The sequence below is a fragment of the Dermacentor variabilis genome, unplaced genomic scaffold (assembly GCF_050947875.1).
Source record: "Dermacentor variabilis isolate Ectoservices unplaced genomic scaffold, ASM5094787v1 scaffold_15, whole genome shotgun sequence".
NCBI classification, from domain to species: Eukaryota; Metazoa; Arthropoda; class Arachnida; order Ixodida; family Ixodidae; genus Dermacentor; species Dermacentor variabilis.
Genome location: NW_027460313.1, coordinates 8,081,414 through 8,108,996, shown reverse-complemented (window position 1 = coordinate 8,108,996; position 27,583 = coordinate 8,081,414). Strand labels below are relative to the sequence as shown.

Sequence of the window (27,583 nt, the reverse complement as noted above, 5' to 3'; positions counted from 1 at the left end):
TGTGGCTGTGTACCAATGTCTGAGATCATCATCAGCAACAGCTCGCGCTCGGCACGAGCTGCTCGCGGTTGCAGCTGCCCTGGCATTAAAATTTTCGCCCCCGTCGACATTCGAATCTGGCTGGTGATCGAGGTGGACGTGTCGGGAGTCGTCTTCCTAGCTCGAGCTCAGCCCTTTGGTCCCCTTGTCTGCCCTTGGCCTTTTGTCGTGGACGGAATGGAACGCCAGGAGGAAGCCGGCGCGAGGTATGGTCTCTTTTTCAGCTGTTTCGTCGGCACATAGCTTATTCAAATCGGACGCTCGACATTGGTCGACGCATAGTCACGGTAGCCCTGATGGGACTTCGTGCACTTATACGCCCTGTATTGCCTTCGTCGCGAGCTCCGTTGCTGCCCGAATTATATGTCCGGACATCGCAAAGTCACTTTCCAGCACGCGTTCTCTACATGAGACGTTGAGCGGCGTTGCAAGTTTGATCGCACGGGTCGTGACCGTTGCGAGCCACTCCGTACCGTCTACGATTTCTGTTTTAGGTCTGTCGCTACGGGTGCTTTGTCGAGCTTCGCGCTGTCCTCTCAATAACAAGATCACGATCACGCGTCATGCGATCACGTTTTTTCGTCGAAGCGCAGTCTTGGACGTGTCCTCGATTAAACGCTAACCAATGTTCCATTTATTGGGTGAGTGGAGCACGGGTTGCCATGTGAGCGCCGTCTGTTTTTACTCTCGTCTAATTGTAATCGCTCATTATGCGATCATATTTTGGGCACAAGCTCTGTCGAGGACGCGCCATCAATCAAGAAACGGTCGCCAACCCCCCACTGATGGCGCAAACTGCGCGTGCCAGAAATCGACCGCGTCCATGTATGACTCTGATCACGTTTAAACGATGGGGCCGTTATGCTTTCGGCCTTACGTAGCAGGTGATGGTCGTTCCGACAGCCTGGAAGGATGGCACTTATCACAGCCGCCCGACACATTACTGTTAGCGCGCATGCTACCATACAGAGGTCGTGGTCTTGGTGGTGTTAACGCCTTTTATTGCAATAGCAATTATATGAACACTCCAGGCGCATTTCTGCCGTCGCAGTCGCTGTGATGGTCCGTTTAAAGTCTAAGGGCGATTACGTCGTCGCCGTGCGCCGTATGCGCCAGTAAAAGCGTGCGACGGTGAGCCGACGATGGTGGCGCCATCTCGCGCGCGCAAAGGAAGAAAACGGGGAGGAAGCGCGCCGTCTTCCGTCGCGCGCAAGGCACCGGGGGGACGCGGCGTATGGCGCCGCGCGGGCCCTATATTGAAAGCGATCTGCGATCGGGACAGAGTGCGCGGAGTGCTGATAGCTTCGTGTGCGCTGTGTTATCGCCGCTTAGTTTGCTCTGAATCGAGAGGCAGCACGAAGGTCAATTCGCCCGCTGTCGCGCTTTCTCACTCCAGCGTGACACCATGCTTAATTTAGTTAGTAAGCGAATGTTTGCAAGTTTATACGGCCGTTAAAGCTACTATCCTTATTTCGAATAGCTGTCTACTAATAAGCTATCGATGCTTCACCTTTCGGGCCAAACTGCGACTTTTTAAAATTTAATAATTATTGTTATTATTATTTATTTCCGCTGTTGTCACCACGATCGGCTTGTCGGTGTCGTAGCGGACAATTAATGGCGTTGAGCCGGCACTGCGCGCTACGTGATCTGTGGCGCAGTACGTACTTGGCGTTATTTGAAAAGCAAGGTTACATGCGTCGCGGTATTTATAATACGCGCCCAGTTTTCTCGAGAGCTTTTGCTTACCATCGCTGTACGAGCCGCGTACGCAGCTGCGTTGCTTAGTGCAGTGCGTCTGGAAACATGCTGCGTACATTTCGTGGACACGTCAGGGCCTTTTGCACAGTATGCTCTGTGACAGATATGCAGTGGACATAAAGCCCATGCAACAAGATCATACACATCGCGTGTACACGCGCGCGTGCACGTGCTGTGCGCCTAATTCTTTCTTCTAGGCCTTAATTACACCGGGCAGAAGTGGCGTGATGTACTGATGTTTTCAAAGTAAATTGCGTCAGAATAAGAAGCCACAGACTTGATAGCTTCGGATTGCAATGAGAAAATACGAGAAGACAATTTTTTTTCATAGAAAACTCGAACAAAGCCTTCATCTTAGAAGACCACTATTCATGTGTAAACTGAAAAATGTCCATGTGCATTGCCCTTGAGAGGTCCGTGGTAGGATATTCAAAATTAGATTTACGGCGGATGTCTTGTTTGTCTTCTAAATGTGCACGGACATTGGGACACATGATTTCGATGTTCTATTTATGCGGACAAAGTGTTTTCACTGGGAATTGGTGCGCATCGGACAGCAGTGCCAAACTGTCCTTTTTACACTAAAGGCAAATATTGTCAAGCTAAATTTAGTGATATACTAGTGCACGAGGTGTCAGTATTACCGAGACCAGAGCTCTAGTAATTTAGAAATTGAGGTAAATGCAGGACACGATTTCAGACTCCACCGGGACATTCTAGTACTAACTCGTCATAATTCTGCCACTAGTACTCAACTAGTCATAATAAAAGATAACTGCATTGCATTATGAGAAGGAAGAAAATGCTATTTGTCTACTTCCATTCGATTCTTGGAAAAAAAAACTTTTTGACGTTACCTTTGACAACGACGCGGGCAGACGAAAGGTTTCGTTTTCGCTCGACTCTGCGCCGCCCGCGCTTTCGCATTTAAGTAGTTTCGTTATCGCGTAGTGCTGCGCAGGTTTTGCGAACTCAAAACTGCAAGTAGCAGAGAACGAGGCCCATCGCGACGAGCGTCGAAGATTGTGTTTATGGTACGGCGCGCGCTTTCCCTTTTGCACTGTCGGCTCTGTCTTGGCTTGGTTTCTGGCAGCGTTTCTGCGTTTTGCGCAAGAAACCGTAGCGCCGGCTGTCGACCGCCGTCGTATGCAACGTCACGATTCCCCGTTCGTAAGCGGGCGATTTGAATGGCGCTGTATGCGGACCGTTCAGACGCAATTTTCGCTTAATATAAGTCCTTGCACGAAACAAGCGCTGCGAGGTTTCTGGAATGGAATTTAACAGTCCACGTTGACTTAAAATTTTCTTTGGTGTCAGTGCCGGTGTTTGTGTTCCACTGTCACAATGAGCGACAGCCTTTTCATTCAAGGCTGTTTGCCAGTGAGAATGCTGATGCTTATTAAAAAAAAAAAAAACGTTCGTGCAGTCTGCAACCTTGGATGTGGTAATACGCAGTTAAGGCTGTGATCACTACCCATATAGTTGTACTGTCAGCGTCAAATGAACCGTGAACAGCGGAGCGCGTGGTCCAAACATAAGCGAAGGTGTAGTCCAGTCATCACCATTGACAGGCACGCACATCCGGTTTGGCCACAGCGCGCGATATTTTCGCTTCTGTAATTGTTCTTATATTTGAAAGGGAGAAAATAAAAATGAAAGAAAAAGCTAAAATATTGAAGTTTGCGGCGAGTATTGTCGCGCAGGTCGCCGAAACCGTATCGGCGCGAACAGCGGCGCGCGTAGTGCAGTTTGCACCGTCATTATAGATTCGCTCATGCGGTTTGCTGCTTGTGTGCGCCACATTCATTCTTTCAATCGGCAAATATGCACAGCGCGGTATGGCTGGTAGCCGCGACGGTGGCCGGCGTGGGCGTGTCGAGCGCGTTTAGCCGTTTCTTTGACTCCCAAACGAGCGCCGTGCGGGCCAAATCGGATGTGTGCGCTTGTCAATGGTGATGACTGGACGGCGCTCACTACACCTCCCACTTATGCTTGGGCCACGCGCTCCGCTGTTAACGTTTCATTTGACGCTGATAGGGCTGATACTACGTGAGTGCGCTGTCGCGTGTAGTTAACTCAGGCTTCATTGCGAATGAAATAGCCCCTCCTTGGCATAGCTTTAAACTATGTATAGAACTATGGGGTGGGCGTGCAGCTGGCATTGACTGTGGTAAGACCTGAATGAGTGAACTGCTGTCATAACTTTGTCGATCGAAGCACTCGATCAAGCACTCTTTCATGTATTCAAACTGCAACAAAATTTCGGTCTGGCGGAATTGTTTACAGGTGAGTAGTTTATGCTATTGAAGCAATCTTGGCGAAGCTGCAGGTCTGGGGATTAGATAATTTTTATCCTTTAAGCAGCCCCTAAGCAGACGATGCGTGCACTTTGTATTTAGCGTATATGACGTCACAGCACGTCGCCTTCGAGGCTTTTCAGTCCACCGCGTGCAGCTGCGGGCCCGGCCCAATCTCGGAGTTCATGCCGAGGAACCGTGCGTTCTCGGTCGTGCGTAGCTTCCAGCGAACGGTAATGACGACTTTTTTCTTTCTTTTTTTTTGAAGATGAAGGCTTTCTTTGGGAGCTATACTGCCACTTTTCCGAATCTGTTATGCAAGTTTCTAGCCTCTTTCTTTGGCCGATCCCTAGGGCAGCTTAAAAATGTGTCCCGATCCCGAAGTTATGTATAGATCTGGTGCCGGGGGTGTCGGTGCTTCCTGTGGCATCGGTGCCATGTAGTGATACCACTGCGCGGTACTGGCGGTATTAGGACCGATGGTAACACCTTGCGGTCAGTGGTACCGGTGTTGGTAGCATGCAGTGGTAGTGGCGGTATTTTTGGGGGGAGCATGTTCGCATTCTACAGCTAGCGTTTTGAGGTGCTGCACCTCCTGGTCGAAGACGCAGGCGTCGTAGTTTGAGATGCTGCGGGTATCGAAAATAAATTACATGGTTCACACCCCACTATCACCCCCAACGCGCTAAGAAAGGCATTCTTCCCGTATTCTCGAATGATAGACTCGAAGCTCTTGAGGCCTCCACTTCACTGAGTTGAGCACAGCGCAGCCCCACGACTGAAGAAGACGCTACACTTCTCAAGAATTACTCTGGAGTGTCAATGAAGCGTAGTGACCATTTCTGTCGAGAGGATATGCGCTACTAGCCTTCCAACTTTTTTTCCTTCAGCTTCGGTATCAAAAAAGGTCGCAGTTCCGCCCGAAAGCCGAAGCATCGATTGCGATAGCAAATCGGTGTACAAGTGTACGATGTAAGAATAGTAGGTTTAGCGGCGGTATAAACTTGTATACACAGGCACACTAACTAAATTAACAAGCATGGTGTCACGCGCGCACAAGCAAACATAGCACATCTCACTCGACGACCGCGGAGACTCGCTGCAAGAACGCTGGAGTGAGGAAGCGCGGCAACAGCAATGAGCGAATTGGCCTTCGTGCTGCGTCTCGCGTCAACGCGAACTAAGCCGCGGAAACACGGCTCCCGGGCGGACTCTGTCCCCGTCGCAGATGGCTTTCAAGATACAGCGGCTCGGGTGGATGCGCGCTGCTGCCCGGGTCGGCCGGAGTAGAATCCGCCCCCTACTTTCCGCAGGAGCCTTGCGCGCGACGGAAGACGGTGCGCTGCCTCTCCATTTTCCCTGCTTGCGTGCGCGAGTTCAGCCGCGATCGCCGGCTCACCCCCGCACGCTTTCACTCGCACATACAGCGTACGGCGCGCGGCGACGATTTTATCGCCCTTGGTCTTTATACGGAACCTCACGCCGACGACGCCGGCAGAAATGCTTCAGGAGGGTCCATATAATTGCTATTGCAATAAAAGGCGTAGCATTACCAAGATCACGTGCTGACAGAGTAGTGTGTCGAGCGGCTGTGATAAGCGTCAACCTGCCCGCGGCTGTCGGAACGACCGCCACCAGCTAGGTAAGGCCGAAAGGATAACGGCTTTAAACAGAAAATTTACAAGTGGCAGACGGCGCCATCGTTTAAAAGTGGAGCCATACATGGACGCGGTCGATTTCTGGCACGCTCGGGTTGTGCCATCAGTGGGGGGTTGGCAACAAAACGTGTATTTAGTTACGAGCTTTTCGTGACGCATCCATTCGTATTTCAAATCTCAACCGAGGCTTCTCTACACGTACAGTATCTGAAACTAGGCTTTTACACTATCCAGCATTTCGTTGCAGTTGGTGTTTGAGTGGCACTTCGAACTTTAGTTGTCACAACTGGGCAGTATAATCAATCCGCACAGATATTGTAATGTTAGTGTGGTGGAAGCGAGCAAAGGAATCGTGACAGAGGTCGTGATCTGTTAAGTCTGAATGTTGCTACAAAACTTTTAGGCTGCTGGTACGTGTCTTACAAACAGAAATGTAGGCTTGGGTTTACTCGTCTGCGTATTGTTCAGAAATTCCATTCGTGCCATATATTTTTGTGGCCTGAGCGCAACAGCTCCAGAATGTCGATCTTCTCATGTAGAACATTGCGACAAATACCATGCGTGAAAGGAAGAGTTGTCCATGTGACTAGCATGAAGCTACCAAGGAAACCTGTACGGGTTTTGCGATCAAAAAGAAAAACTTTGCACTTGGAGAAAAATTTGTAATGGTTGAGGGTTCGAACCCTAGACCAACACTTTTACGGGGCGGTTCTAACATGCGAGTCAACTAGGAGGCTTGCAGATTTCAATGCGAGGCCGAATGAATTCGCAGCACAGGGACAGTGAACTTTAATTCTTGCCTCCTTCATTAAATTTTCCATATATGGAGGAAACAGGCTGCATTGAGAAAAGCTTTTTTTTCACAGCCATAAACCATAATTGCTGCAAAACTTAATTGTGCATGTTTATACGTCAAACACTTCTACTATATTCGTGCTTTGTCACTTCTGCTCTCTTGGTGTGTTCAGGGAATGGTTTTGAAATAATCGATGGAGTCTGGCAAATAAACATTTGCTCATGAGAATTTGTGCTGCGGCTAAAAATTTTGTTATGTAATGCTTGCAGAAATGTCCATGCATTTAAAAGTTGCCATGTTAAGAGCCCTCTGGTGACAGAAAAGTCTTGACATGAGTGACGTGAGCACTATCAAATCAAATATTGTGGTTTGACTCGTGTCAGTATTGCAAAGAGACACACACTGAAAAGACTACAAAGTGATCACCTCGTTGGTACTTCTTCCTCTATGTGTGTTTGCAGAGACTGTCCATTTATAAATCATCCGCATACTAGATCAACAACAGAACATAGATCCGAAATTCACTAAGGTGTTTTGCCACTCAAGCATTTGTTTGTTTTATGAACATTGAGAACTGCATCACAGTTTGTTTCTTAGCTCTTCTTGCAGTGAGGAGGAACCATCGGTTCGCCCACGTCCCCCTCCATTACGCAATCCAGGCCGTTCAGTGCGAATAAAAGATATGCTTGCCAACCTTTATAAAGAGCCCACTGTGGACTACGTACACCGCCCACCACACACGATTCTGATGGCATCGATAAATGAGGCTCGGTACCAGGCTGAATACCGCGCTGAAGAAGAGCGGAAGCGGAATCCTGATGCTCCACTGCCGCCCCACATCCCACCCGGCCGTCCGCACATCATCAACCGGTTTCCCCTGCGCCCGCCCATGGAGGCAGTCAAGCGCCGTCTAGAGCTGCTTCGGCAGAAAACTCTGCCGCTTCCCCCGCCCCCACCCCCGCCGAGGACTCTCCCTGTAGTACTGTTCCAGGAGTCCTGGAGTGTTATCAACGACTACTGGTGAGTGTTGCCATTTCTCCCTTTGAACCTGTGCGTGTCATACATGTCATGTACTGCAATTTTGTCCTTTCAGCTGCTACTAGCTGGGACAAGTTAAGGACTTGTCCTAGCTGCTGAGGTGCCATCCGATAGAGTACAGTTCATAAAGTCAGTGAAGTATTGTCCTATAAGGAGACTGGTTTCAAACATATCTGCGATAGCTAATAGGGTGTGGCATTTTGCTGCTGAGCACAAGGTTTTGTTCAGCCTAAATTTGGAGCCTTCCACAAACTAGCTGTGTTGCATAACAAATCTGATCATCATGATTCCGGCCAAGATGCCCTTTGCTATGTTAAATAAGTATAATTTTGGGGTGTAAAAATAATACAAATCAACATGAGGACCGTACTGGTATTTTAGCTGATTTTTCACAATACATAGTGGATTTTCGCTTCATTAAGCAACATAAATGCACATTCCCAGTAAACCACAAATATTGTCTCGACAGTTATGGCACAATTATCCTGGACATTGTCTATTTATAAGATATTACCAATAATAGACGTACTCACAACTATATAGAAAGCTCTGCCGTGTTGTGTTGCAGGTACGTTGCACAAGGAAGCTGATGGGACATATAACCATGAATAGATATTATAATACGTTGCCAAGATAAAATTTTGTACATTCCGCTTAATGTGCAAGAATAGTATGTCTTTTTATTGGTTGATTGTGCATTACACATGAAATCTCAATAAGCTTGCTGAGAAAAATGAAAAATTGCGTGACTGCCTGGCATATCATTGCCTTTAGCAGAGTGTTTGCTGCATTGAACATGATGTAGAGGCAGGTACAACTACATTAGATACGTCATGTCTACGCATAAGTGCATGCACATGTCAGAGTCGAGGAAGCGCAGTGTACTCACTCTCCTGGACCTACCGCCCGGCACAATTAGGATACTAAATTAACAAAAATTGTAAAAGTAAACTGTACCCGAAAATAAACAGTCTATAGATGTACACATATGAAGCAGAAAGGATAGTTTTTAATTATGATTCGAATGAATGAGAAAGCATAATTCTGTCATCAGGAAATTGGGAAAAAAAGGCCTATAGGAGGACCTTTATTGATGTGTGGTCCGAAAAAAGTGTATTTATCAGCAGTGCAGTGCTATATATAGTCACTGGCTATGCACAGTTTGAAATGAAAATGCTTACATTTTATACGAGCCTTCACTCTATAACCTGAGCCTATGGTTCCACATTTTACTTCTCCAAAATTTGAGTACCACATTCATTGCAAATTGCATTTCGTGCGCAGAAAAGCTCGGGGAATTAAGTGTTTTGAAAGATCAAGTTGCTTGAAAATTTCACGAGAAAATCTTAGTAGACCAACCGAAATGATATCTGAAATACAGCTTCAAGAAAACTTCTTAAATAAAAACGTAGCCAACCAACTTAACGTAGCACATACATCTTTACAACGTCATTATATGATGTCTATAAACAGTGTACTGCCAAAGTATAATGAACCTTAATAAGACATATCAGCTCTTTGATATTTATAAAATGTTAGTAGTAGGCCCATTAGATGTTCCACTGGTTTGTGATGACTTCTCATGACTCTTCTGGTATGATGTAGTACCGCAAGACACGGTAGATTTTTTGAAAATGATTCAAGCATTTTTCACTCAGCATAATTGCCTTAGACATGTATCGTTAATCGCGGTATCTGCCATCTGCAGGCTTTCAAAGCACTCGTTGCTGTACAGTCGAACCTCGATATGACGAACACGGATGTAACGATCGAAGTAAAAAACGAAGTCATAAGCTATTTTACCGTGAAGGTGGATGACCAGCGAAACTGTGTGGCTCACAACACATAGGTTTTTTTTCATATATATGCATTCAGGTGGACGACGGGGCCGCCACCACGGCAGAGTGGAAGGAAAGGAAACTAGATACACAAATGCTTGGTATATGTCGACAAAGAGAGGACGGTGCGAACGTAGACATTGCCGACGTGGGTCAAAGTGTAGTATCTGTTCATATCAGCTTAATATCTGATAAGGGTACGTTCTATTTGGACCGTAGATATTAAACATTTTTGCAAGTTGGTGGAGTACTTGAAAGCCTGATTCACCTCCGCCGCGGGTTGGCCCGGGAGCTCAGATGAAATTGCCCTCGCGGCGACTCAGCACATGTGCAGGCCGTTACCCCTTCACTCCTCCTCCACTCATATGCTTTCCCTGTAGCCTCCTCATCCTCGCGTGCTCTTTCACCTAACGCTGCGCTCCGCGTTCGCTTTCATATTTCTCCAGTGCTCGTGCGCTCGGTTACGAGCTGCGCTCTAAAAGGGCTTCTATGAATGCTGAATACTCGACTGAGCAATAGGCTGCTATGAACGCCTCGTGCGTGTACAGCCCTGTTCCCTTCCAAGTACACTTTATTTCTACAAATTATCAAACCAATAACTTAATAAGCTGAGGCTGTTGCCAAATGTTGGGAAGTATACCCATGCATGAGTGGTTATCACCACAAGTAAAGCACGAGAAACACACCGGTGTTGCCAGACAAATTTTTAAAAAGACCCTACGTGGTGGCCGAAAATACCCTATATTAGCCTTCGCGAATTTGCCAAGACAAAAATTTCACCCTATGCATCAATTTCGTGTTCAAACACATCTTAAAGTAAGACTAATGCTAAAAATAAATAACGGGGCACCAGTATAATTGACTGAAACCATAAAGTAATTGATACAAGCAATTTATCTGAAGGAGTTTCATGTAACGTATGCCACATGTACACTTAAGAATCTTTTGTAGCTGAAATTGAATTTGTGAAGAAACCGTTGCAAGGTAATGCATTAAATAATGTTTGTAATACACGAGTAAAGACGAATAGATTTTTGGTATGGTAACAAGTGACAGAGCCCCCGGATAGATAATTTATTGTGCTGTCTTGCACAGGTAACGAACACTGACAACGAAATAGAAAACATCGGGTTAAGCTCGTCATTATACCACGAAATGGCTCGGTTCAGTACATTTCCTATCGAATCTAGTTCAATTGGTTGATCTTCGACAGTCATGTTTACACAGTCACTGCTAAGGCTGACATTCAGTTCCAGGTCTATTCTGCTTTCGTTTCCCCTGAAAGGCGAAGCACCGATTGCGATAGCAAATTATTAGATAGCTATGCGAAGGATAGTAGCTTTATCGCCTTTATAAACTTGTAAACATTCGCTTACTAACTAAATTAACAGTGATATAATATGTAAGTATGACTGAACGAGGGGACGTAGAAAGAAACGCACACAGACACAGTGCTGTCTCTGTGTGTCTATTCTTTCTACGTCCTCGTTCAGGCGCGCTTACACATTCTATCATGGATTTAAACCAACTAGCCCGCCGTGTCTTGACTAAATAAGCACGGCATGTGTCACGCGCACGCACATAAACATGAACACGGTCTCGCTCGGTGTGCGCGGAAACTCACTGTCAAAATGCTGAAGGGAGGAATCGCGGCAGCAGCAGCGATTGAATTGACGTTCGTGCATCTCTCGCTTCATCACGAATGAAACGTCGCAAGCACAGCGCATACGAAGCTACCTGCACTACGCGCATTCTGCAAACATTGCAGATCACTTTGAAGATACCCGCGTGGGCGCGCACTTTAGCCACACCACAGCATCCCCCGGACCACAGGACCACCCCCCTCCCTCGCCTCACCCTTGTGCCTCGCATGCGAAAGGGGAGAGCGTGCTTCCGGCCCGCCTTCCTCGCTCGCACACGCGAGATTGAGCGCTGTTCGCCGGCCTCATCTTCCCACTCTTAATTCACTCGCACATACAGCATACAGCTCACAGCGACGAACCTCATGGCGACGGGGACAGAAGAAATGCGCCTGGAGTGTCCACATAATTGCTATCGCAATGATATGGACTGGGCGAATGTTGAGGCATGCTCGAACTCCTGCGTGCAATATCATGTTTCATTGCGATATCAATTATACGGATACTCCAGGTGAATTTCTGTCGTCGTCATCGGCGTCGTCATCGCCGTGATGTTCCATATAAAGTCCAAGTGTGATAAAATCGCGTCCCCGTGTCGTATGCTGTGGGTGCGAGTGAAAGCCTGCGAGGGTGTGCCGAGAAGGATGGTGGCTCGATCTCGCGCGCACAAGGAAAGAAGATGGGGAGGAAGTGCGCCGTCTTCCATCGTGCTCAAGGCAGCACGATGGAAGTCTACTTCAGTGGCAGCTCCACAAGGCGCGGCGGAGCACGGCCGTGCGGACCCTATTTGAAAGCGAGCTGTGGTGGGTACAGAGTCTTGGAGCACAGATGGCTGATGGCATCGTGTGCGCTGTGTTCTTGCCTCTCAGTTGAAGTTGTAGCGAGAGGCAGCACAAATTTGCTCGCTGCTGCTGCCGCTCTTCCTCACGCCAGTGTTTTGGCAGCCATAGTCTGCGGTCATTGAGTGAGACGTGTTTGTGTTTGCCCGTGCATGCGTGACAGTGTGCTTGTTAATTCTGAATTAGCAAGTGAATGTTTTACAAGTTTATACAGCTGATAAATCTACTATCTTTGTATAGCTGTCTAATAATTTGCTATTGCAATTGATGCTTCGTACGAAAGGCCATGAAGCATTAACATTTGTTATATCTCCAATTTCAGTGCCAGAATGGCCCGATTTTTTTTCTTCTAGTGTTACTCTTTTGTAGCTGGTAATGTAAGGAGGTAGACTTTACCACATCTGTTCCATTCTTCAATGGGTCTTGCAGCAAGTGAGTATAATGCTTCTGAAAAGCATGCAGGACTAACAACTCTATTCTGGTCTCCATACTGAGAGCAGTGGCTGGCGCTATGAACTTGACCGCATGAAAAAGCAGGCTAGAAACTGGAACTTTTCTTAAAAATCTGGATGTCAGCTGTCTGATAAAAAAATTTTTTTTTTGGTTTTACGTGCCGAAACCACTTTCTGATTATGAGGCATGCCGTAGTGGGAGACTCCGGAAGTTTGGACCACCTGGGGTTCTTTAGCGTGCACCTAAATCTAAGTACACAGGTGTTTTCACATTTTGCCCCCATTGAAATGTGGCCGCCGTGGCCGGGATTTGATCCCGCGACCTCATGCACAGCAGCCCAACACCATAGCCACTAAGCAACCACGGCGGGTTTTCATGTGCGCCTCTCAGATCATAGTGAAGCTTAAATAGGCCTTGGTGACACAGTTCATGTAGTTTGGAATCTTCTCAGCTGTGACAACACGATTATGGATAGCTCCTTCCTAGAATAGACGTCTCAGCGTATCCCTTTCTTTTAACAGATGCTCAATGCATTTGTGAATTTAGGACAAGCCATGGTGTTTCACTAAAAGGCAGAATTGTTCCTTTTGCCGTTCAGGTATATTCCTTGAAAGCAGCTAGCGGAGCTTGCAGCTTGCTGCTATGGCTGAAGTAACTGGCAATACTGTGCAGGCAATCTTCAACGTACTTAGGCATATTCATTGCAGCTTACTCACAGTGATATGGGCCGAGTGGCACATGCAGTATGTGACCACAAAACTTCGATCTGCCTTTTCCAACAATATCTGCTTCAAATAATTGTACGTGTTGGCAGATCACTACACTGGCATTGCAAGAGAAGCAGCCAACTATGCTTTCTGGAGTTTTGAAGCAGTTATGAACTGCTGCTGCAAGCAACTCTGCAGAACAACTAGTGGAGTCGAAGAGAACCAATTCAAAGAGCGCCTCAATTTTTTTATTGAGAAGTGCCGCAAAACACAGCAGAGGGACTTAGTGCTGGAAATGTCAATACCGTCATCAAGAAAACATGAGAACTTTGATTTTATCATAATTGCTATGAGCTGGTGAGTCTGGGTGTTCGCCAGGACATCTTTTTTATTATCGCTGTGCATTTTGTGTGATGTTTCACTGCACTTGCTTTTGGATGGTCAAGACCTGGAAAAATTTCTTGGAACAAGTTCTCCTAGAAGGTCAAGTGCTGAAAATAACGTACAGCAGGGTAATTACCCTATGGTTAGCAACACTGAAACACACACTCATAACCAGAGACCATTGATCACTGTTTCAAATGCATTGCAGATATCTTTGCTTAGCTTTTTTTTTCCACGCGCATCATTTCCAAAATAAATCATAAGTAGCGATGGCAATTGCTCCTGCCATTCTTATCACCTTTAGGCTTCAAAATGTGTCAAGCGATTCAAGGCATTTGATCGCAGTAATGCGATCAAGTGCATGCGAAGGCAGGGATGGGAGTGGGGAGTAGGTTGGCGCGCGTCAAGGTTGTGCATCTCCTCCTTCCTCCATGGCATGCGTCTCCCATCCTAGAGCGGTCGTAGTTGCGCATGGATATATCAGTGTTGCTGAGTCCACACGCTGCCCGTGTGCCCTGTTTTATGGGTTATGTGCTGCTTGTGCAAAGACAGGGGTGAGCAGATATTGCGCAGCACCGTGCAGTCTTCCCGCATGGTTACTGCTGGAGGTTTCATAATCTCGAGTTTAGCAGACACTTTGAGTAGTAGAATTTAGAGGTAGATGAAGCGTATTGCTCCCCGATGCCGGCACTTTTCATGGCAGCGTCGTCCCACTGCATGTGGAGCGACCAGCCGCGGGAGCGAAGCAGATATGAAAGCGTGGCTGGCTTTGCATCGTCGTTGAAGATATTCTCGACACAGCATGAAACCGAATCTTTCATTGCAGACTCCCAAATTCATCAAAATGACTTTCTTCTAATTCAAGTTTGTTTTCTCCGATTGGCCAATTATTCACAAAATCTTGTGGCCTCTTCCATGTAAAAAAAAAATCCATCGGCGAATATGCTTATTTTCATTAAAAATTTAATCTCAATATGACAAAATTTCTATATATAAAGAAGCAAATTGTAGGTTTTACCAACTTCGTTATGTCGAGGCCTAACTGTATGTGGCCCACATGTTCACAGCAGCAATGTCCACAGATTGGCAATTGTATTCACCGTGTTACGGTGAGCTTTTATTGACGGTCCTGTTTTAAAGTGGCACGTACTTGCAAGCGGCCACTGAAGCACATTCTATTAATGATGAAATATGCTCCATCGGCTTTCTTTACAACTGTGCACATTGGAGGCAATGAGCTTGACTACTGCCCAGATATTTTTTTTCTCCTCAGCTGTGCTGACGCTGTTGCCACCTATGTTAGTATGGTGTTTGAAATCAAACAGCAGACTTTCTTCATCATTATCATCATCATCATAAGCCTGGTTATGCCCACTGCAGGGCAAAGTCCTCTCCCATACTTCTCCAACTACCCCGGTCATGTACTAATTGTGGCCATGTTGTCCCTGCAAACTTCTTAATCTCATCCGCCCACCTAACTTTCTGCTGCCACGCTTCCCTTCCCTTGGAATTCAGTCCGTAACCCTTAATGACCATCGGTTATCTTCCCTCCTCATTACATGTCCTGCCCATGCCCATTTCTTTTTCTTGATTTCGACTAAGATGTCATTAACTCGCGTTTGTTACCTCACCCAATCTGCTCTTTTCTTATCCTTCAACGTTACCCCCATCATTTTTCTTTCCATAGCCCGTTGAGTCGTCCTCAATTTGAGTAGAACCCTTTTCGTAAGCCTCCAGGTTTCTGCCCCGTAGGTGAGTACTGGTAAGACAAAGCTGTTATACACTTTTCTCTCGAGGGATAGTGGCAACCTGCTGTTCATGATTTGAGAATGCCTGCCAAATGCACCCCAGCCCATTCTTATTCTTCTGATTATCAGTCTCATGATCCGGATCCGCAGTCACTACCTGTCCTAAGTAGATGTAATCTTACCACTTCCAGTGCCTCGCTACCTATCATAAACTGCTCTTCTCTTCCGAGACTGTTAAACATTAGTTTTCTGCAGATTAATTTTTGGACCCACCCTTCTGCTTTGCATGTCCAGGTCAGTGAGCATGCATTGCAATTGGTGCCCTGAGTTACTAAGCAAGGCAATATCATCGGCGAATCGCAAGTTACTAAGGTATTCTCCATTAACTCTTATCCCCAATTCTTCCCAATCCAGGTCTCTGAATACCTCCTGTAAACACACTGTGAATAGCATTGGAGAGGTCGTATGTATAGCTGCTATAGATATCTTTCAGTATTTTTATGTACGGCTCGTCTACACCCTGATTTTGTAATGCCTCCATGACTGCTGAAGTTTCGACTGAATCAAACGCTTTCTTGTAATCAATAAAAGCTATATAATATCACCTCCTATACGGCTTTCTTCACCAAACAGCAAATATGATAATAGCTTCAGCCCAGCTTCGTTGTATAATGTATATAAACAGCAATTCCCAAATTCCAGCTGAAGTCATATGGGAGCAATATTGCACTTGCATTGATTCTGCAGCAAATGGCAAGGTTTGTCTTTGTGCATTAATGGTACAGGACTAAGCTTTTTATAACATATGCTTAAGTGGTTTTGAAGACTGCTGCCCTCATAAGAATGCATGCAGCACACATGCAAGCTTGCCCTGACACTAGTACTTGAGTAAACATAATTCATTGCTGTAGTTGTTTCCTTCTACGATGAAAACCACACTGTTTTTGTTCGGGTGTTTTAACATTAGGGGGCATATAATAAACCAGGCCATCTATGCAATTTGACGAGAAATATCGGCTGTGGGATCAAGTGTAATTTTAGTCTGTTTGGGCAGGTGTTAACCAGTTAGATCACCTCTGTGTGCTCTTTGTTTTAGAACTTGTGTGAGACACCAGCATCATTAAATAAAAATAACCGTTACAATCGTAATTTGATGTTTAATCTGTTGTGTAGTTAGACTCAGTTAAGCTGTTTTACCCTTGTTGTCATATGCTATGGAAAATTAGCTTTTCTGCAATGTTGATGATGCCTGCACATACTGAATGTGCTAAAGACTGCTAGCCAACTCTCGAAGCTGCCTTGGTCCCATAAATGCCACAGACAGTGCTGACTTTATGAAACAGATTTGTTAGGCCAAGACTTGCATGCCGTTGTAGGTCCTTATAACATATTTCTTCTGTTCTTTGGTTGATTCATCATTCTCTTCAAGAACTTTTGGCTGCTACAGTACCATGTCCCCCCCCACATAACTGCCCTTTGTGGTGACTATGTGGACTTCGAACGTGTGGGGCTGCGCCTCTGCCGGTCCCCCTTTCACCCAAGAGGAAATGATGAGGCTAATTAGGGCCCAGGATCAGACCTCTCAAATCCTGGCAGTCCAGAGGGCCCGCAAGAGGGCCGTCAGGTTTCACCTGATGGTCCCCAAGTGGGCCTAGCTAGGTGGCGTTGAGTTTAATAAAGTTTAATAAAGGGCCAAATAAAGTTGTTTCACTCACTCACTCACTCACTCACTCACTCACTCCTCCCCACACACCCACCCACACCCGCAGCCTTGCCTCAGAGTTGTGTCGGAGACAAAACTTTCATTTGCTATGCACAAATAAAACAGAAACACTGTCACTACAGGGAGCACAGAAACTCCTTGCTTGTAACCTGAAAAATCTTCTGGGGATGATTTGCGATAGCTTTCAGTGAATATCTTCCCAATGAGGTTTTGAGAAGGGTGATATACTGAGAGCAATGCTTGCCCTCCCCATTCCCCCTCAACTCACCGGTTGCTTTTGCCTGGGTAACGCTGCTCCCACCACTCCTTTCTTTGGCTGGCTTCTGGAAAAGGCACCAGAGGGTAACAGAGTAGTCATGACAGGATGGGCGTGATGCATAAGTGTCTGCCCATTTCCTAGAGGATCTGGAAGGGCAGACCATATATGCATGTGAGAGCTTTTGCCTGTGAGTAATTCGTGGTAATGAAAAATCGCCCAGTGGCTGACATCTATGGAACATTGTAGGTTGTCATCACCGACGTAACATATGCCAGAAAAGAGCAATAGACCGAAGTTGCAGGAGAGAGCAATCAATTCTGTTCTGTGAGATCGTAAGCTCCCTTCTGCATGTCTCGGATCTATATTTGGTTCGTATGTTCAGGACAGCATTTTCTACAGACAATTTTCTTAACTTCATTCAGAAAGTGTTACCGTATCATTCCAGTTCAAAATTCGCCTCTTGGTTTGCGAAAGCCAGGATGTTCAGTATTCTTTTTAAGTGCATGCCCCCTTAGTGCACGGATATTATTTTGAGGGTAATATAGCAATATGTGCAAGTTCATGCCTGTGAGCTGAAACGTAGATTATTTTTGCAGTGGATTCTTGTGCTTCAAGGTGGGGAAGACCCATGACTTCCCCTACATCGTGCGATCTGCTTACCGTGTCAACCGTGGAATCGTGCGCAAGGTTTACGGACTTGTTGTGCGTGTCATGGACTACATGAATGCGTAAGTGCTATAATACTACTATGTAATCTATTGCTGTCTATACCAGCCCCGTAAAACAAAATTTTGGCTGGCAGAGAACACATTGGATAGAAGCTTGACCTACAGTGCTGTGCAAGCAAAAGTAAATACGTGAATTAAGCATGGTGTCAAGCAAATGGGCACAGAGTAGCATTTCAAATAGGAGCTTTAAAAATTAAATTATGGGGTTTATTGTGCCAAAACCACTTTCTGATTATGAGGCATGCCGTAGTGGAAGAGTCCGGAAATTTCGACCACTTGGGGTTCTTTAACGCGCACCTAAATCTAAGTACATGGGTGTTTTCGTATTTCGCCCCCATTGAAATGCAGCCACCGTGGCCGGGATTCGATCCCGCATCCTCGTGCTCAGCAGCCCAACACCATAGCCACTGAGCAACCACAGCAGGTAAATAGGAGCGTTGCATGGCTACACTGATTTTATGGGCAACTGATAATTGACCTGTAAAGCTTGCTGTCTTTAGAAGCTATATCAGCACAGAAATTCACAAAGGACAAAAAAGAAATGGCTGCTAGAAGGTAGACAGATTGCGCTTGTTGCCCTCATTCATGAGGACAAAGAACATGCTGAATTTCGCATAAATATATATATTTTTTTATTAATGCCATTTTAAGCGTATAAAGTTATTGCAATTTCTGTCCTTTATAGCAGTGACAGTGAAGCATTTCAAGTACTTCAAGGATTTCTTTGTTTTATTCACTACTTGCTGTTGTGAGGATTGACTCTATTAGTACAGGTACGCTCTTTATAAATACCACATTTTTTCACATATGTAACCCACACCCTCAATTACAGCAGCCCGGAAAGAAAAAAAAATTATCTGCACGTATAACTCGCAGAAACAACTGCATACAACAGCACTCTAATCTTTGCAAAATGTACCTGCCGTAGTTGCTCAGCGGCTATGGTGTTGGGCTGCTGAGCACGAGGTTGCGGGATTGAATCCCGGCCACGGCGGCTGAATTTCGATGGGGGCGAAATGCGAAAACACCCGTGTACTAGGTGCACGTTAAAGAACCCCAGGTGGTCCAAATTTCCAGAGTCCCCCACTATGGCGTGCCTCATAATCAGAAAGCGGCTTTGGCACGTAAAATCCCATAATTTTTTTTTATCTTTGCAAAATGAAGTCTCCATTCACGGATGCACAACTCGTCCATGTCGTCAGCCAGCGGGCTTTCACTTAACGTTTTTCACATAATGGCCAAAGCTTTTGTGTAACTACTGTTTTTTTGTTTTGCTATACACCTGAAGCAGCTCGCTATAACAGTTGCATATCTGACAAATACTGATCAAATCATTGTATGTATTCAATATTCGCTATAAGCGTACACAACGCTTGTGCAAAATAAACTATACCTCCAAAGTGCCAAAAGGGGCTCCTGTAGATTTTGATGGCCCATTGGCAGCCTGCTACCGTATTTACACGATTGTAAGTCGACCCCCCCATATCGCTTGACCGAAAAAAAAAAAAAAAACCGAGGGCGCATTCGATAACGAAAATTTATTAGTATGTCATTGGACTACTCGTCTTCACTAGTGCTGCCATCGTCATCGTTGCTGCGGTCCCACAGCGCGTCGTGGTTCAGCGAAATTTCAAATTTGGCAAACGACCGCACCAGGACATCTTGCAGAACAGCAGCCCACGCCAAATGCACCCAACCACAAGCAGCCGTCAGGGAGGCTCTTTTGACAGGTCCGGTTGGCGTAATTTCGCAGTCTTCTGCCGCCAGCCACTCGTACTCACGGCGGAGCAGAACCTTAAAATTAAGGCGGAGGTCCGGGCTTATTTCATGACCACGTCGCACTTCACTGGCAGGGACCGATCATGCATTTCAGCGACGTACGCCGCAAGCTTAGCCTACAGCTCCGGAAAGCGTCCATACTTCGGCACGTGGGAAATTTCTCACTTGCCGTCACATAGGTGAAAATTTTGCTTCGCTGCAGTCGCCACTCTCGCACCACCCGTTTAGAAACATCGCAATTGCGGCCCGCTGCGCAGTGATTTGTTTCTTCGGCGTAAAGGATGGCAGCCCTCTTGAACGCTGCTGTGAACGAGTGCCGAAAGATTAGTGGGCCTGCAGCACTCATGACGACTGGGGAAGCGTAGAAGTAGCACGTAGCCGAAGTGGAGCGCGTCAAGAAGTTAGTCAAACCAATACCAATGCCTTTAAACAGAGAAAGAAACCCGCGAGCGGTGTCTGCTCTTCCATGAACTACCGATACTCCCCGCAAGCGCCGCCGTTCTGAGGGTGCCGCCGCAAATGGGAACAGCGGCGCTTTTATCAACTATCGACACCCCCCCATGAGTATTGCATGCACTGTAAGACTCTCAAAAATGTTGAAAAACCCTTCCGGAAAGCGAACAAACACGCGGGATAGCGAAAAGATACGGGTAGGGCCATAGAGCAAACATAAAATTGTAACTACGTTGTAGCTCTCGTTGGTATGGCTTTTTTTGGCGGGGTCATGTTTTGGTTTCGATTGTAAGTCGACCCCCCAACTTCAGACTTTCAAATTTTAAAAAAGGGGTCGACTTACAATCGTGTAAATACGGTATGCCGATATGTAGCACAGGAAGAATAAATTGTGTACACGTTTGCACTGCCACAAATATGCAACCATGCAATCAATGTGATTACGTGGGATGACCACAATAGCTTGCCGGTTGTCATCCAGCCAAGCAATACCGCTGACCAAAATGCTCACGCACGTCTAGCATGTGTCATTTGAGACTGCTCCTACTGACTACAGTTGCCTATTAATTTTCTGGATACGGCTTTCCTACTACTGTTGTCAGTCTACCCATGTGCGCTATCTCGCACTAGATTACTGATGATGCTGATAAGAATATATTGATGGCAAGCTTCCAGCGACGGCTAGTTGATCAGCCACTCTGCCGGCCATCTGAAAATCTTAGTCAGCCATAGTACTGCAACTAGCGGCTCTTTGTTGGGAGCTGGTGACAAAAAGCTGCGGTTGAGCGCTGAGTCAACGTGGTGACAACTTTGTTTACAACCACATGTTTGCAGCATCATGCATATATATGTAAAGTCGATCGGTGCCAAAAATTTCGATTCCTGCTATACATTGGTTCTAGGGAAATGCGGAGGTGCCAAGTCCACATTAGTGCAATATTTTGAAAAATTCTGATGACACTGTATTTGACTTTTTAGCTGCCAGAATATCTGTTATAGGCTACATGCAGACAAATAAAAAATCTCAGTTCAACCCGAAGGGCGAAGCACTGACTGCCATAGCAAGGTGTAGCGTAGCGCTTGAACTTCTCGGACGGTGTTCTAAATAAACTCGGGTCCGACTAACATGGACACGCCACTATGCTGCCTTTAAAGAGCCGCACCAGTGAAATTACAGGTCTTCTAGGTTTGAGCACTGATATGGTTTAGCACTTTTAATATTTAATAGCCTGAGAAGACTTAAGATACAAGGCATGTGCTGCGAGTGTTACATTTCATGACATTTGTTTGTGGGCTGCAATTCTCAAAATTCTTAGGAATAATTTAATCAAGGACGTAAGACCTGGTATGAGCAACTTTAGCAATTGAATAGTGTAGAAATATCTCGCACATACATAGCATGTATGCGCATATAGCACACATATACCTAAATACATGCGGAGTCCCATGGCGACGCCAATGACGGCGGTGCAAATTTGCTTGGAGTGTTCATATAATTGCTATGGAAAGGAAATTTGCTTCACTATAACCGGTACAGTGCCTGACCCCACATCTTTGGTTTCATTATAGTGGGAAAATACCCCACTGAAATAAAGCAGAGACTGATACAAGTTCAACTGTATGAGAATGTTTCCTATAAAAGCAGTTGCACTGAATCAACGAAATTGCATCACAGCTAAATGAATGGTTTATAGGGTCACTGGATCTCTGTCACCATGCCAATATAGATGTAGTGCAGGGGCCATTACTCTATGCCAGGGTACTGCGAAAAATGTTTAAAGTGTACTAACCAGCAAGCAATTGCACCTGCTGACAGTGGCCGTACTTTGTGGTATCAAGGGTGAACTCACATGCAACATGTCACGTGAAACACCCTTAAACAAGAAGCATAAATAGAGCGCTTTCATCTCCTACTCGTCTCTGGGTGTTTCGCACAACGTGAATGCAGTCTGTTTACTAGTGATGCACCGCAACATATGACAGTAGGTGTTCCACTTGCAGCTTTGTCCGGCTGCTTTATCCAGATCAGGGAGGTATATTCTTAGAGAAAAAAATGCCGTTCTCTCCGAATGCTTCAAATGCTACAGAAGGGCAGAATAAATACATTATCATCGAGACCTCAGAAAAAGCACAGACCCAGTCCTGGCCGCAGGCCAAAATAGTTCCAAACTTTCTAAGGAAATGTATAAATTTTGCAATCCTTGTTCACGTGCTATAGACATTACATTTTGGTTTTAATAATTTGTATTACAGCTGATAATTGGCAAATGGTTCTTGCATGTTTACCTTTGAATGTTAATTGTTCTGTGGTGCACATTGCGCATTGCAGTTTCTATAAAACTGCCAGCATTAACTGTATACCGGAAAGCATATTTATGTTCAAAATGTCTTGTTGAGTTGTCACGTGGAAATTTGCATTGCACACAAGAAAATGAAGCAAATGATTCCTGCCTCTCTCTAGAAGTTACACTTTTAGAATGCCTTCTATACTTTGAAGAGATTTTCCCACAGGTGCAGGTCGCACAAACCTAGATGCTGTGCCGTGCAAGTGCTTTACTGTTGCCCATTAATTCCCTCTGCAGCCTGGTGATTGAGCTCGACAAAGATGAACCAAACGTGTCTGGCCTGGGTGAAGCTTTGATTGCGGCTCTCGTTGATCTCCTGAACACTCTTCGTCACGAGGTATGGTCTTATGTCCACTGTTCTTTAGCTTATGGCTCTGCCTCGCTGTATAGTGCAAAGGTGCATGTGGTGTGTGATCTCCAGACACACGTCTGTGTTTTGCACTTTTAATAAGCTTTTGTCAGGTAGGCTTGTCTTGCGTACCCACATGGTGCCATTCAGGCTTCTGTACATGAGAAATTATTCTGTCAGGTCACTGTAATGTATATTATATTCTTTTTCACTCGGTTCCCTTCCCTTAATTGTTCACCGCTCATGACCAGCTGATGTTGGCAATAGCGTAGATGGAGCATCACTCTGACACCTGAGGAGGTATTCTGTAGGAGTCCACCTAGCGGACTTGTCCATTTCGTTAGCTGCTGAAGTGCTGATTGGCTCGCTTCTGCGGATGCGCCCATCCCAGCCCAGCCAATAAAAACGTCAACAGCAGACGAAATGGACATGTCCACTAGGTGGACTCTTACCGAATACCTCCTCTGATGAAGCAGTAACAGAAAAAGAGTACCACTTCAATGCATTGTCTCAGTTCTGCAAAATATACATTAAATGTGGTCACTGTAGAGCTGCAAATGCAGAGGTATACTTCAATTAATTTGCTTTCTTTTAGGTGGCTGCAAGAACAATTTAACACAACTGCAGCATGAGCACTGCCACATAGACTTTAATCGTAATGCACAAAACAAAACGTTCCCTTCTGCTTGTTTTCTGCCTGATTGGGTTGTTGTACAAACCACATGAACAAGAAATAAAGTTGTAACCATTTTAACGAATGTCACAGCATTGAAGCAAAACTTTTCCATGTGCCAAGCTTGGAGGGATAAATTCAAATAGACAGCATGGGATCCTGCCATCTTCTTTTATTGTTTTCAGGGCATACCAGCAGATAAAGCCTGGCGAGTTGATGCGGGTGAAATGCAGCAGTACATCACAGGACCTGAAAACAAGTGAGTTTTGTGGCATCAATTGCCTCCTCTGCTTGCTGCGTATAAATATTGTATCTAAGTTGGTATACTCCTTGCATTAAAATTTCACCTGAGTCCAACACTCTCTTAGGGGACAAAATGCATTTGCCATCAGTTTGTATTAATCCCACAAATCCTAATCATAATTCCACATCATAGATAATTATGACAATTTGCTAACTTTATTTCTGGCCGAAAACATACTGGAGCAAAAATTATTTAAATATTTAGGTAGGAATTAGCTGATCAACAGCTGAAAATTTGCTGCAATGTATCAGAAATGGCATTGTGAGCTTTGCGCCGAGTTTCTTGCACGCAAGTTAAAATTTCGAGGTCTTAAACTTGGTGTACCAAAGATGATACATCTGAGTTTGTGGTGTTAAGGCTGGTCATTAAATAAGGAGTTTAACCTGATTAATCCAATTAATCTCACTTCTCTTGTGACCTAAACCAGTTGATTGCAATTAAAGCATTAGCTTATTAAAGTTAGTCGGATCATTTGCCAAGGGCTAGCTTGTATAAGTGGACTTGCCGTTTGAGCAATTAGCAGTGCACAAGGTAACGAATCAGTGCTTAGTTCTAGAATGAGTGCACGACCAGAGAGAGCTGATGATTGTAAATTCGTTTCGTGTTAATAATGATCACATTGAGACAGACCCAATTAAATTTGACTACCATACATGTGTTCACAGAATATGCGCCAGTGTTTTATCAGTGTAAACTCCCCTTTGTGAAGGATATGAATAGGAGGGTGGTCTGTGGCCACAGTGGTCCTACAAAAATACTAGAGCAAACTCTGTTGCTAGTGTCTGTGGGAGCTGCAGGTATGACAGTACAGCCAGCGTGGTAATGATGAGTTGTATGCATGGATTTGCTGATAGTTCGACTGTCTGGCTCTAAATAGCTTTGTGACTGTGCAAATTGGTCATTTTCAATGAAACATGGCATTATATAAATGCAACAGTTTGTGAAATTTACACATGTGTTTAGAAAAATAAAGCGTAATAAAGGTAACAGGATCTCTGCAGCCATAAGCTCGAAGATACTAGTACAAATCTATGAACTACCATTAATTCCTGTGGTAGCTCAATGATTGCTTTGCCAGTGTTCCCTGTTGTAATTTTTTGTTGGAAACTATGTGGTCAGTCACCATGAGGATGGTGCAATAGCTTCGGTATGAACTGTTTCACGCTTCTCTAGTATGAAGCACGGGAAGCAGTAAAATGCAAGGTTCTCTGCTCAGCTCTCGTGCAGAGATGGTGAGCACTCTAGTCCACTGATTGACTGCTGGTTTGGCCTTGGTTTGCCGCAGAGTCCAAGGGTCCAAAAACAATTACGGCACTACTGAAACTTTATCTAAAAAGTTGTATTTAGACGATCTTGTTTACTGCAAAGGCATATATGCAACAGACTGAGGTTGCAATTGGTCACTGTCACTAGGCTCGAGCCATTCTCCGCGACGCCTCTGTGGCGACCTCCCGCATGCCTCTCCTTGGATTGTCCATCAAGTCGTATGCGATTGACAGGTTAGAAGGCAGCCACAATAGGCTAATCTAGACCAGAAAGCCAACTCTGCAATTAAGTGAGAATGTCCCCCTGCCTTGGAGTGCAATCTTGGTCGTTTCGGACCTGCCCTCACAGGGCACATAAAGGGCTCAGAATTCCATGTAAGGGCGCAGAGGGCATTTCCAAGGTGAGCCACATTGCCCTTTGTAATTTCTCCATTTTTCTGCCTGTTGACTGGGGCTCAGTGGCACGCAGAAAGCCTTGCAGGAAGCCATCCAAAAGAGGCATGGATGATTTTTTCAATAGGACTGCACTCCTCACTTCACGATTCTTACCCCTTTGGCTCACACATGCATTTTGCATGGCAGTACATATATTCTGATGGTATAGAGACCAGCCTTCCATGCTGTAATGCACTATATCTGCTGGAGCTTTGCTGCTACTTGGCACTGTCATAGCTTTCGCCACTATGGTCACTGATAGCCTCCGGCAGTGTAGTTACTTTCTACTTTGTCGGGGTTGTGCAGTGATTCATTTGGTCTAGTTTTCTGTTTCATCACGTGGGCAGTTGATGTGCAGGAGGGATGCATCAAATCCAGCAACACAGACAGAAAAGATTTACACCTAGTGGCATATCGTACGGACACCAAATACCCATGCCCATTTTTTTTTTAAACCAAATTATTTTGCTACGAAGAGAAAGTGACTTTTAGCAAATACTATGTGCACACAATGCTGGCAGGTCTAAAATTATCCTCTCATTTCCTTTTATTTTGCACTGATCATATAATATCTCATTATGTCAGTTTCCTTTTAAAGAAGCATGCAGTGCCATCATTTCCTCATGTGTCAGCAGCACTTAAATATAAGGATCAGAAAGACTGTTTGCTTCAAGACTTTAATGTTCCCATGTATCAGGGGTAAGAGGGCACTAAAGGTTCATGCAGTAGGAACTTTCAATTTATCAAGCACTATTTCAAGCAAGTTCACAATAAACACGTGCAAGCTATATCAATGGCAGAAACAATATGACAAGGATTTACACAAACAATGTGCATAGAGGGAAAGGTTTTCTACTTTGGGGAATAAAAAAACAAGCAACTGCATTGTTCATGGAGACTGGTTTAAACTGTGTATGCTGTAAAACGCAAGGATTTATTCGCAAACTGTGGTGGCATTCTTGCAGCAAAAGGCAGGCCTGCTAATTCCATGCACAATGTATAGGCACCATTGAAATTTTGCATATGCATGTAATGCCAGCGTTTTGCATCTTGTGGCAAAAATGTAATATGGTGAACAAAATAGAAGCCATAACTTCACTACTATACGAGATGACCGAGTTGATGTTCCTGAAAAGCCCTATAAGTAGTGTCTGAGATTTGTTAGCAGTATTTTATAGGCTTCATTGTGAAACTTCTTGAAGCTTCTGGCTTTTGACAATCTCTGACATCATAAATCAGTTGCGAATTCAGAAAGCAGAGGCAGAGGCAGTGCTTGCAGTCCCAATAAACTAGCATTTGCTTTAGAATGCATTGGCGAAAAACAAACGAAATGGCCAGAGACTGCAGGAGCAATTAAAAAAAATTTAAACCTTGTAGTGACAGCTAGTTTGTCTCTCAAAAGACATTTGTTGCTGAAATGTCCATCACAAAAGGTGGGCTTGTTGAGTTTATTGTATCAATTTGCTCAGAGCTCACGCAATCACGCAATCTGTTGTAATATTTGGTGAAGCTGTACTGTCTTTGCTAATGAGCAGTGCAAGGTTGTGGTATAATGCATTGATCACTGCAAATGCACTGGGTGGGAGTGTGCAGCACCCCCTTCTAAAATGCATTCTGTGCAGTGTCTGTAAAAGCGTTTGTATTCAACTTTGGTCGTGATGATGGCTAATGCTCGATTTTTGTCCACGCAGGGACCTGTTGATTGCAGGCCAACGCCAGATTGTGATAATTCACAACAGCCTTGCTAAGTGTGCGCTGCACATCATGTCTCCCCTCTACAAGCCCAGCAGCTAACCACATAAGGCTACATGGGGCATGTGCTGCTGCTGTTTTGGCTAGCAACCTGCCATGGGCCAGGATCCTGCTTGTTAAGCCACCAGTTCCTTCGTCAGCTAGCAGCTGAAGTGCCTTCACTACCTTTTTTTTTTTTGTGTGTGTGTTTGCAGTACACCAAGAGCATCACCTGTGGAAGTTGACCCGGTGAATTTGCAAAAGGAGATGCAAAAGTTTTGCTCCAAAGTGTGCTTTTTCTGTATTTGTCCGTGTGCCAAATAAAAACTATTTCCTTCCAA

General features: G+C 45.2%; 1 protein-coding gene and 1 non-coding gene across 3 annotated transcripts; both read left to right on the top strand.

Moving 5' to 3' along the window:
• On the top strand, window positions 1-27,583 carry LOC142567957 (uncharacterized). 2 transcript variants are annotated; one of them, XM_075678055.1, is made up of 6 exons: window positions 1-245; window positions 7,149-7,571; window positions 17,777-17,908; window positions 22,723-22,822; window positions 23,693-23,766; window positions 27,203-27,583. In XM_075678055.1, exons 1-6 carry the CDS (start codon window positions 16-18, stop codon window positions 27,303-27,305), a joined length of 1,062 nt encoding a protein of 353 aa, XP_075534170.1. In that variant the 5' UTR covers window positions 1-15; the 3' UTR covers window positions 27,306-27,583. The 2 variants fall into 2 exon arrangements, with proteins under 2 accessions (XP_075534170.1, XP_075534171.1); XM_075678056.1 differs by lacking the exon at window positions 1-245 and adding an exon at window positions 3,974-4,086.
• LOC142568019 (U2 spliceosomal RNA) lies at window positions 9,567-9,755 on the top strand. Its single transcript, XR_012825341.1, has one exon. It is a non-coding gene; the product is annotated as a U2 spliceosomal RNA (small nuclear RNA).

Coding starts and splice junctions, on each gene's coding strand:
- LOC142567957 (XM_075678055.1), top strand. CDS start 16: ATGTCTGAGATCATCATCAGCAACAGCTCGCGCTCGGCACGAGCTGCT. Junction 17,909..22,722: donor GTCATGGACTACATGAATGC/GTAAGTGCTATA, acceptor TTCCCTCTGCAG/CCTGGTGATTGAGCTCGACA. Junction 22,823..23,692: donor TGAACACTCTTCGTCACGAG/GTATGGTCTTAT, acceptor TATTGTTTTCAG/GGCATACCAGCAGATAAAGC.